A 12,033-nucleotide genomic window follows, 5' to 3' on the forward strand; every position below is an offset into this window, starting at 1 on the left:
AAATTAAAAATATGTTGACCTTCAGTGTAATAATCCTGTCTAGTTCTAACACAAAACATTACTTCAAATTTATCCTTTAAAAGCAGCATTAGAAAACCTAAACTGCAAACGTCATTGATAGAGTACTGGTAATGGAAAGCAGTCTTTAAAATAAGCAGAGAATCTATAATGTCTTCAAACTTTTCACTCTCCATTTTTAACTGTTAGGCTACGCATACAGATTTACTCCTTTTGCTAAGTGTTCTGCTTCTTCATCTATTTTCTAATCATCATTATGTTCAAGGAATTCTCTATCATTTTTATACTACTAGAAGAAATGAAAATGTATTTGCTGAAAGAATTTTTCATATTAAATATACTAATATATACTGCTTTGATTTTGAGCTGCTATCAACCATCACAGCAGAAGTAACCTTTCAATGCAAGTTTTTCCCCAGTAGAATTTTGATAACACAAGTGATATGACAAAGAAAAGAAAATACCTGTTGCCTTTTCTTCTTGAACAGGTATCTTCCATACCAATGGAAGGAGTGACAGAAGAAGGGTAAGGAGTTCTTCTCTGCATGTCAATGCCTGTATTAGAAATAAAAGAATTCTTCATGCTCCGAGGTCATGAAACACAGTTATTCCTAATACCTTAACTTAAAGTTGAAAAAAAATCCCGTTTCTTGAGGAGGAAGAATCAAATTAACCTATCTTAAATCCAATTAAAGCTGTGATACTTTGCAATTTATAAACCTTCCCAAGGACAGAAGAGTATAAGAGTATTTGACGGTATTTAGCACATTCTTGCTGCTTTTTCCGAAAGTAGCTGTTATACCACCATGCACATTGTAAGAATTCCTCACCTACAAAAAGGTAAATTTGCTAGGTGCAAATGAAAAGTTAAGCCCTATTAATTAGCAAACCAGTAACAAAAATTACCAGAAAAACAAAAAGGCTTCATGCAGTTAAATTTAAAACTCAGAAAACACAATTTTCAAAAAGAGAAATGGACATTATTAATAGTATATGTAAAGAGAGACAGACTTATTAGTGAAGGTCATCCGATAAATATTTATTGACTGCACACTAGGTCCATCCACAGCATTTACTGTCTTACCCTTTCTGGAGGATATGGTCCAAGCCCTGGAGAAGGTCCCCTCATTTGGTCCACAGAACACATACACACAAAACAGTTAAAGAGCAGAAGGCACGCAGCATGTGTACATACCCAGGTGTGGTGCAGGCATTCAGTTTAGGAGCTCAGAAAAAGGAGCAATCATCAGAGGTATGGAAGTGCTACACCTGGGAAACTTGGGACATGGGTGGTCAAGGAATTAATGACAAATCAAGTGTAAATTCCTCGTGTCAATCTGTGGGGAGGGGGTCAGAGTGGGTCAGGGTGACATAATCAGATTTGCCACTATATAGACAACAGAACTGGTGGGGAGGGGAAGGGACTAATCAGTGTTAGAGGCAGGGAAACGGTAATACAGACGAGAGATAGTAATTACCTGAAGCCTCAGACAGTAAAATTGAAAAGGAGGAGACATATTTGAGAAACCATAAGGGAGAAATGAAATGACTTACAGCTGATTATCTATGGGGCATATGGGGGGCGAGGGGAAGATCCAAAAGAACTTGAAAGTTTCTGATTTAGGGCACTAAGTAACGAGTGATAACACAGTCATCAAGACAGGACATTTAGCAGTGGTGTTAGGTTGGGGAAAAGATGATGGATTCACTTTTTAGATATACTAAGTTTGAGATGTCTGTTGGATCTCCAAATGGACTCAGGTTTTCAGTAAACAGCTGAATATACATGACTGGAACTTAAGAAAAAGACAGAGGTCAAGGACATGGGTGAAATTTCCTAGGAGAGTATGCAGGAGGAGAGGGGCAGACTTCCCAGAATGGAGTTCTGAACAACATTGAAAGAACTGCAGATGGTGGTGCTGAAGGGCAGCCTACAAAGGAGACTGAGACGCTACCTCTCTCCAAAGAGAAGCAGAACAAGAAATATCAAGGGAAGGGAGCAGTTCAGAAAAGAGAGAAAAGTTAATCAGGTCAAGAGTTGTTGATCTTTAATTGTGTAAGATGATGGTAGGAAAGCACTTAGCAAGTACAGGGTCACTGGTGACCTTAACAAACACAGTTTTGATGGAGTGATGAGGGTGCAAATCAGATTACAAATAGGCTGAAGAGTCAAGGGGAATGAGAAAGTAGAGACAGGATTCAGATTATTACTTTCTAGCATCCTGGTTATGAGAAGGCTTAAAATTCTGCAAAAGCAAAATCTAAATCCTTTCTCAGGCCTGGAAGACCCTTCATGACATGATTCCTACTGACTTGTCCAGTTTTAACTCCTACCACCACAGCCAACCCCTACCTACATGTACTATTAAGGTTTCCTGAACATCAGTGGTCCTTCAAACGTCTTCCTCACATGCACTGCTCTTACAGTTCTCTCACCATCCTTCCATCTGCCAAGTACCAATTCATCCTTCAGGTCTTAGTTCCTCTGTGGAAGACTTCTCTAATCGCTCCTAGGCCAAGTAAGGTTTCATGCCCCTGATTTAGTATAGCAACCAGTTTGCTGAATGGTTAATGTCCGAATGCCCATTTTCCTCTTTCATTCATTCAACAAATATTTATTGAGCCTCTACTATGTGCCAGACATTCTGGATGTAGTGGTGAACAAGGAAGACAACACTTGCATCCTTACAAAGCTGATACTCTAGCAGGTGAGACAGAAAACAATGGTGACAGATAGGAAACTTTCAGACAGAATGCTGTGATATGGAGAAAATTAAATAAGATGGAATGAGGAACATTTAAATAGGCTAGTCAGGATGGACCCATTTGAGCAGATGCTTAACCAATGAGAAGGAAGAATCCATGCAAAGACATGGAGGAAAAGAGCTCATAGGAAAGATACAAAGGGTGGAAATGGATTTGACTTTTTCAAAGAACGGCAGGCAGGAGAGTGTGGCTGGAGCACAGCAAGGGGGAGGGCACTGAGAGAAAAGGCTGCAGGTCAGCCAGGTGGACAGTGTCCAACACAAGGTGGCCTTGGGTAGGGGGGTCACATGAAGGGGTTTGGATTTATCTCTAAATATGATGGGAGATTTTCCCAAACATACTTTGCAGGCCTCTCTCAGAGCATGAATTCCAGGGCTCAGGCCCTAGTCCTTAGCAGTCACCTCCCTTTTTCCCACTCAATGCCTAGTACACAGCTGGATGTTCATAAACATTACCTGCCTGAATGATTTTGAATTCTGGATGCAAAGTAAAGATTGTATCAAAGGGCCCCATTTCTATGAGCTTTACTTCAGAATCAGCAGATGTCTAGATAACGATTGTATGCAGAGTTTGTAAACGGTACCTATCTCAACATTTCTTAAGATGCCAGCAAAAGATACATTATCTTGCAAAAAAAAGTAAACCAAATTTGGACAGGTACATTCCTGCCTAGTCCCTCTAAGGTGAATCTTTATCTTTAGTATAGGAACTAATAGCATTCTAACAGAGCTTGCCAAAACCTCAAGGGTGTGTGAAAAAGTGCTGTAGACAGGCTGTCCTTGGAATTCAGCGCATCTTCCTGCACAGCACACTGGCAAATCAGCACTGCTGTGAGACTGGCATTCCTGCCCCTGGCTTCTGAGACACGTGCCCTGGAACTTCTCTATTTCCTTCCCACTCAGCTCAAGGCTCAGTATGCCAAATTAGGCAATATATGACCCAAACAGAGCCATTCCCTGGCTATTCCTAAACTATCCGATCTACAGAAACCACATTACTCCTCACCTAATACTTACAATTTTATGTTCTCCCCTCTGCTTGGAAAATGACCGTGTCACACATTTTTTTAATTCCCCATTGCAATAACAAACAATGAGATCACTCTCATCCAGGTGGTAAGAATCATGCTCATGCTCCGTATCTACCAGGTGCCAGGCACTGTCTCTTTCACAATTCTATTGTTTTGATTGTATTTTATATTAATTGCCTATCCTAACCATCCAACAGTCGTGATGGCAGGATGGAAGAGAAAGGGCAATTTTATTGGGAGGAAAAGCTGAGATCCCAAATTAGAGGCGACGTTTAGAAAGCTGCAGGCATATGGGCACCAGATCAGTGAGGTTCAAGGATCTCAGGATGACATGTTAAGGAATTTGGACTGAAGTTTTTATTTATATTAATGGCATTACTTTCAATTTTAACATGCTGAATTTAGTGTTCCAGACACAGCAGAAATATATGTGCTATTTGGTTAAGCCCTTCATTTCTTCTATCAGAATTTTATAATGATTTCTTTAATGTGTATCTATACACACATATGTGAATATTTCTTCTGTAAACAGAATCTTTTTAAAATGTTCTAGTTGTATAGCTTTAGCTAAAGGAAACAATATGTTTGTCTTATATTCTATAATTCTGTTGAACAGTTTTCTGGATGATCTTTTGGATTTTTCTGTACACATCAGTTTAAAAATTAACTTTTATTTCTCCATCTTTCTCACATTTAGCTGTCACTATTTTCATATTCCACTTTATTATTGCATGTTTCTAAAACATGATATCAAACAGAATAGTAATAAAGTTATTCTTATGCTGGTTCTATTGCACAGCTTATAAAAAATTATTTTGATTTTTTTCATACAAACAGCTCATACAACTTGATAACAACGAAAAACACCCAGTTGAAAAGTGGAAGAAGACCTAAACAGACATTTTTCCAAAGAAGATATACAGATGGCCAGTAGGCACATGAAAAGATGTTCATCATCATTAATTATCAGAGAACTGCAAATCAAAACTATAGTGACATACCACCTCACACTGGTTAGAATGGCCATGATTTTAAAAGTCTACAAATAAACGCTAGCGAGAAGGTAGAGAAAATGCTCCTACACTGTTGGTGGGAGTGTAAATTGGTGCAGCCACTATGGAAAACACTACAGAGGTTCCTCCAAAACCCTAAAAATAGAGTTGCCGTGTGATCCAGCAATCCCACCCCTGGGCATATACCCAGATGAAACTATAATTCAAAAAGAAATGTGTGCTCCTATGTTCATATGAGCACTATTCACAATAGCCAAGACATGGAAACAACCTAAATGTCTACTGACAGATGAATGGATATAGAACATGTGGTACACACATACAATGGACTACTACTCTACCAAAAAAGAGAAATAATGCCATTTGTAGCAACATGGATGGACCAAGAGATTATCATACTAAGTGAAGTAAGACGGATAAAGACAAATACCATATAATAATCACTTCCATGGAGAATCTAAAATAGGACACAGATGAACCTATCTACAAAACATAAACAGACCCACAGACATAGAGAACAGACTTGTGGTTTCCAAGGAGGCTGGGGGGATGAGGAAGGGATAGATTGGGAGTTTGGGGTTAGCAGGTTAAAACTTATTATACACAGAATGGATAAACAACAAGGTTCTAGTGTATAGCACAGGGAACTATATTCAATACCCTGTGATAAGCCAAAGTGGGAAAGAATATGAAAAAGAATATTCACCGAATCATTTTGCTGTACAGCAGAAATTAACACAATATTGTAAATCAACTATGTGAAACTTGCTCAGTCCTGTCCAACTCTTTGCTACTCAATGTTGAAAGTAGTAAAGACTTTTTGCTACTAGTAATACTGTACTAGTAGCCCACCAGGCTCCTCTGGCCATGGGATTCTCCAGGCAAGAATACTGGAGTGGGTTGCCATTCCCTTCTCCAGGGGATTTTCCTGACCCAGGGAATGAACCCAGGTCTCCTGCATTACAGGCAGGCTCTTACCATCTGAGCCACCAGGGAAGTCCTACTATACCTTAATAAAAAGAAATATAAATTCTTTTTCTTTTTTTCTACCCTTTTTAGATGAAACTCTCTATTCTTAATCTATTTTTAGAGTTTTTGTCAAGAATAGATGAATTCTGTTAAATGTTTTTGATATCTCAGGATAATTACATGTACTGTTTCCCCTACTGATGTCAAATACTGTGTTTCGAAAAAAAAATAGTTTTTCTTGATTTAGACCAGAAATTGCAAACTTCTTTTGTAAAGGGCCAAAATGTAAACATTTTAGGCTTTGTAAGTCATATATGGCCTGTGTCCCATATTTTTGTTTCTTTTAACAGTGCTTTAAAAATGCCCAAACTCTTCTTAGCTTGTGTGCTGCCCACAAACAGATCAATGGCAACAGGATTTCGCCTAGGCTATAGTCTGCCCAACGAGCTCCCAATTCCCTCTCCCCCTCTCCTCCCATCAAAAATGGGTTATTAAGTGGCTATAATACTAAGAGTATTATGTCACAACCCCAGAAAGACTTAAGGTGGTACCTAGTAGGCCCAGAGATTGCACTCATCTCACACGCTAGTAAACTAATGCTCAAAATTCTCCAAGCCAGGTTTCAGCAATACGTGAACCGTCAACTTCCAGATGTTCAAGCTGGTCTCAGAAAAGGCAGAGGAACCAGAGATCAAATCGTCAACATCTGCTGGATCATCGAAAAAGCAAAAGAGTTCCAGAAAAACACCTATTTCTGCTTTATTGACAATGCCAAAGTCTTTGACTGTGTGGATCACAATAAACTGTGGAAAATTCTGAAAGAAATGGGAATACCAGACCACCTGACCTGCCTCTTGAGAAACCTGTATGCAGGTCAGGAAGCAACACTTAGAACTGGACATGGAACAACAGACTGGTTCCAAATTGGAAAAGGAGTACATCAAGGCTGTATATTGTCACCCTGCTTATTTAACTTATATGCAGAGTACATCATGAGAAATGCTGGACTGGAAGAAACACAAGCTGGAATCAAGATTGCTGGGAGAAATATCAATAACCTCAGCTATGCAGATGATACCACCCTTATGGCAGAAAGTGAAGAAGAACTAAAGAGCCTCTTAAAAGTGAAAGAGAAGAGTTAAAAAGTTGGCTTAAAGCTCAACATTCAGAAGACTAACATCATGGCATCCAGTCCCATCACATCATGGCAAATAGATGGGGAAATAGTGGAAACAGTGGGTGACTTAATTTTTCTGGGCTCCAAAATCACTGCAGATGGTGACTGCAGCCATGAAATTAAAAGACACTTACTCCTTGGAAGGAAACTTATGACCAACCTAGACAGCATATTCAAAAGAACAGATGTTACTTTGTCAACAAAGGGCCATCTAGTCAAGGCTATGGTTTTTCCAGTGGTCATGTATGGATGTGAGAGTTGGACAATAAAGAAAGCTGAGTGCAAAGAAATGATGGTTTTTAACTGTGGTGTTGGAGAAGACTCTTGAGAGTCCCTTGGACTGCAAGGAGATCCAACCAGTCCATCCTAAAGGAGATCAGTCCTGGGTGTTCACTGGAAAGACTGATGTTGAAGCTGAAACTCTAATACTTTGGCCACCAGATGTGAAGAGCTAACTCATTTGAAAAGACCCTGATGCTGGGAAAGACTGAGGGCAGGAGGAGAAGGGGACGACGGAGGATGAGATGGTTGGATGGTATCACCGACTCAAAAGACATGGGTTTGGGTGGACTCTGGGAGTTGGTGATGGACAGGAAGGCCTGGCGTGCTGTGCTTCATGGGGTTGCGAACAGTCAGATACGATTGAGTGACTGAACTGAACTGACTGAGTAGGCCCTGTTAGCCACACAAAAGTAGAGTATTACTAAAAATTTTGAAGGTGTTTTTCCACATAAGCCTACATGCCCAAAGTAGAGATCTGTCTGAAAAACAGAAAAAGGTGTGTTAGAACACCTGCCTAGCTGGATTTCACTGGATGAGTGACTGCGAGTGCCTCCTCTCACTCTCCCTTGTTGAATACAAGCATGTATTGTGGTTAACTTGTTCCTATCTCATCACTATGTACAGGGTGTGTAGGGGTAGATAATTTGTCTTTTTAGTTCACGAGTCTCTCAATCAAGAAGAGCTGCTACTGAAGTCCTGCACCAGGAAGCCTAGAGTGCATACAGAACTGATGCATATCGTGAGCTTGTGGACTTCCGACTGGATGCCATGTGGGAACACTACTCTGAGAGTCCTGGAAGGGAGTATGGGAGAGATGCTAATAATCATGGCCAGAGGGAAAACACTATGGTAGATAAAACATGGCCACAAGTGATTTCCTCCCATCAAGTGCTGGAGTCTGTGTTCTCATCTTTTAAATCTGTGCTGGCCAACTGACTTGCTTTGACCAACAGAATGTGGCAGAAGTGAGATTATATGACTTTCTTTAGCCTCCCCCTCAGCCTCTTGGAATGCTTCCACCCATGGAAAGAAGCTGAGACTAGCCTTCTGAAAGATGAGAGGCCACATGGATAAGAAATGAGGCAGCTGGCCAATAATCCCATCCAGCAGCCCTCAGTCTTCTGCCAACCAACTGCACATTCAGATGTAATCCCTGCTGACACCATAAGGAGCAGAGGTGGTGATCCCAGCTGAGCCTGTCTGAACTGCCAACCTCACAGAATCATTAGCAAATAAATCATTTTTTAATGCCGCTAAGTTTTTGAATTGTGGTTTGTTACATAGCAATCAACTGATATACTCACTGCTCCTGTCTACTAGCCCAGGTGTAAAGGAGATAATGCAATGGATTATCTACTGCTGTCCAGTGGCTACCCATTTCCACTGTGATCACACTGCCACTCCTCCAAGAAGCAGGAATGTCAGCATTTGCTATGCTCCCTCATCCCTGTTAGACCAATCATACACAGATAAATTCTGGCATATGTGTAAACAGAATCTGCAGAACTAGATGCAGTAATTTAAAATTCGTTCATTGTTATTACCTTTACTAAACTGAAAAATGTGCATTATTCTCCAACAGAAACAATTCCTGCTAATAATATTACCAGTGACTGACTTGTCAAATCTGAAGAATACTTTTCACTGCTTATTCTCTTACTTAAAAGCCTCCCTAATATTTTCAGAATAAAATTAAGATTCCTTACTATGGTAGACTGACTTACTATGGTAGAGCCAACTCTTTGAAAAAGACCCTGATGCTGGAAAAGATTGAAGGCAAAATGAGAAGGAGGTGGCAGAGGATGAGATGGTTAGACAGCATCACCCACTCAATGGACATGAGTTTGAGCAAACTCAGGGAGATAGGGAAGGACAGGGAAGCCTGGCGTGCTGCAGTCCATGGGGTCGCAAAGAGTCACACATGACTGAGCGATTGAACAACAAAACTACAGCAGACAAGGTTTGCCATTAGTTTCAAATCAAAATCAATTGCCATCAGTTTCAAAATCAAAATCAAAATAATTGGTTTTTTTTTAGGCTAGGCAGTTTTCAAGTTTTCAAAAAAACTTATAAAGATCTCAGTATAAACTTTCAGTCTGTTGTCTTTAACCATTAAAAAGATTATATTTTTGCTATTTAAGCATTTTTTCCCTAAGAATAAACAGATTAACATTTCTGTATATGATAAACTATGATCAAATTGGGTTTATTACAGGAATGCAAAGTTAGTTCAACATTTAGAAACCATCAATATAATCCACCTACATTAATAGAAAAAAATAATATGATAGTGTCAATAGGCACAGAAAAGGTATTTGACAAAATCCAACATTCATTGAGGATACAAACTCTCAACAAACTGGGAATAAAAGAGAATTTCCTTATTGTGATAAAAGGCATCTGGGAAAAATCTAGAGCTAACTTAAGATTTAATGGTGAAATACTGAATGCCTTTCCCTCAGGCCAAACACAGGCAGGCTGTCCACTCCCATCACTTCCACACCTCTGTACTAGAAGCCAAAAAAAAAACCACAAGAAAATGAAATAAAAAGCATACAAATTTGAAAAGAAGTGAAATTATTTATAGATGACATGATTGTTTACACAGAAAATCCTAAGGAATGCACAGTAAAAGTTTAAGATAGATGAGTAAATAAATTTAGTAAAATCACAGGGCACAAGGGCAACATACGAAAATCAACTGTATTTCTATGAGCAGCAAGCAGCAGAAAAATAAAAATTTTAAATGCCATTTATAATGTCATAAAAGAAATAAACTATTTAGAACAAATTTACCCCCAATTACATAAGACCTCAATGCTAAAAATCACAAAATACTGTGGAGAAATTTGAGAGGACTCAACGAGATTTATATCATGTTCATGGATTGAGAAACTCAGGATTGTTAGCATGTAAGATGTTCATTCTCTCCAAATTGATTTCTGGATTCAACAACATCACAACTGAAATCATAACAGGCACTTTGCAGAAATAATAAGCTGATTCCAAAATGTACATGGAAAGGCAAAGGATCCAGAATGTTCTTCAAACATTCTTGAAAAAGAAGAACAAATTAGAGAACTTACACCATTTAATTTCTGGAATTACTATAAAAGTTACAGTAATCAGGACAATATAGTATTAGTGAAAGAAGATAAACAGAGTAGAAGAGAGAGTCTAAAAATAAACTATAAATATACAGTCAATAGGTTTTTAACCAAGGTGACAAGGCTTTTCAGTAGGGGAAAGAACAGACTTTTAAGAAGAAATGTTGTGGAACAAATGAGTGGGCGGGCAGAAATGAATTCCTACCTCACACCATATTCAAATATTAATTCAAAATGGATCACAGACCTAAAAGATCTAAAAATAGTAACAAAAAAGTCCCTAGTGGGAAAAACACTGGAGAATATCTGTGTAACTTTGGGTTTGTAAGACCAAGACTCCTTAGACAAGATATAAAAAGCACTATTCACAAAGGGAAAAAGTCTGCCTTTCTAAAGACACTGTTGAGGAATGTAAAGTGGGACTGTCCTGGTGGTCCAGTGGTCAGGATTCCATGCTTCCACTACAGGAAGCACAGGTTCCACCCCTGGTGGGGAACTAAGATCCTGCATGCCTCATAGCTCAGCAGGGAAAAAAGAAAGAAATGAAAAGACAAGCCACAGAGAAAGTATTTGCAATTCAACAAAAATTTTTATCCAGAATACATAAATTATAACAAATGGATTATAAACAAATAACCTGAGCTTTAAAATGAACACAAAACTTGAACAGATATTCACAAAAGAAGATATACAAATGGACATTGAGCACACTAAAAAGTGCTCAACATCATCAGTTGTCACAGAAATGCAAATTAAAATTGTAGTGAGACACTACTTCACATTCACTTAGAATGGCTAATACTAAAAAAAACTGGCAATGTCAAATATTAGAGAGGATATAGACCAACTGGAATTCTCATACACCACTGGTAGAAGTGAAAAGTGGTACAACCACTTCGAAAAACAGTTTGGCAATTTCTTATACTGCTAAACACCTACCCTACAGCCGAGCAATCACATATACCTGGATATTTACCCAGGAGAAATGAAAATATATTCACACACAGACATTTATAAGAATATTCACAGCAGCTTTATTCACAATAGTCAAATGTAAACAACCCAAATGGAGAAGACAATGGCAACCCATTCCAGTATTCTTGCCTGGGAAATCCCATGGACAGAGGAGAGACTGGTGGGCTATACAGTCCATGGGGGGGTCACAAAAGGGTCAGACACGATTTAGCAACTGAACAACAACAACAAAACAACCCCAATGGTTAAACAACAGGAGAATGGTTAAAAAACTATGGTACATCCATACAACAAAGCACTAACCAGAAACAAAAGGAACGAACTACTGATTTAAGCAACATGGACTAATCATCTCTGAGACACAAGCGTACACACCGCATGATTACATTTACAGGAAGTACTAGGACAAGCAACACTATACTGCGATGTTAAAGGTCAGAAGAGCGGCTGTCTTTCAGTGGGGGAAGGGGAGTGGCTGAGTGAAAAGGAGTATGGCAAGCCTTTCTAGGGTGGTGGAAATTTCTAACCATTGATTTGGGTGGTGGTTATAGAGGTCACAGATTTGTCAAAACTTACCCCACAAAATACTGTGCATTTCCTATACATAAACTGTGTATCAATAAAAAGTCTGCTTAATTCCTTAGATTAAATATCTGTTAATAAAGCAGAAGTATTGCAAGGATTTAAACTGCCTCT

At 38.9% G+C, this 12,033-nt stretch overlaps 1 protein-coding gene across 7 annotated transcripts in view; it reads right to left on the reverse strand.

The window, feature by feature from the left end:
- The window catches only part of LYST (lysosomal trafficking regulator), a 165,402-nt gene that overhangs the window by 121,483 nt on the left and 31,886 nt on the right, over nucleotides 1-12,033 (reverse strand). For all 7 annotated transcript variants that reach the window (XM_060406737.1, XM_060406738.1, XM_042241066.1 and 4 more), the window contains one exon: nucleotides 483-573. In XM_060406737.1, coding sequence (XP_060262720.1) covers nucleotides 483-573 — 91 coding nt within the window. The remainder of the gene's footprint in view (nucleotides 1-482; nucleotides 574-12,033) is intronic.

This window comes from Ovis aries, chromosome 25, assembly GCF_016772045.2.
Source record: "Ovis aries strain OAR_USU_Benz2616 breed Rambouillet chromosome 25, ARS-UI_Ramb_v3.0, whole genome shotgun sequence".
NCBI lineage: Eukaryota > Metazoa > Chordata > Mammalia > Artiodactyla > Bovidae > Ovis > Ovis aries.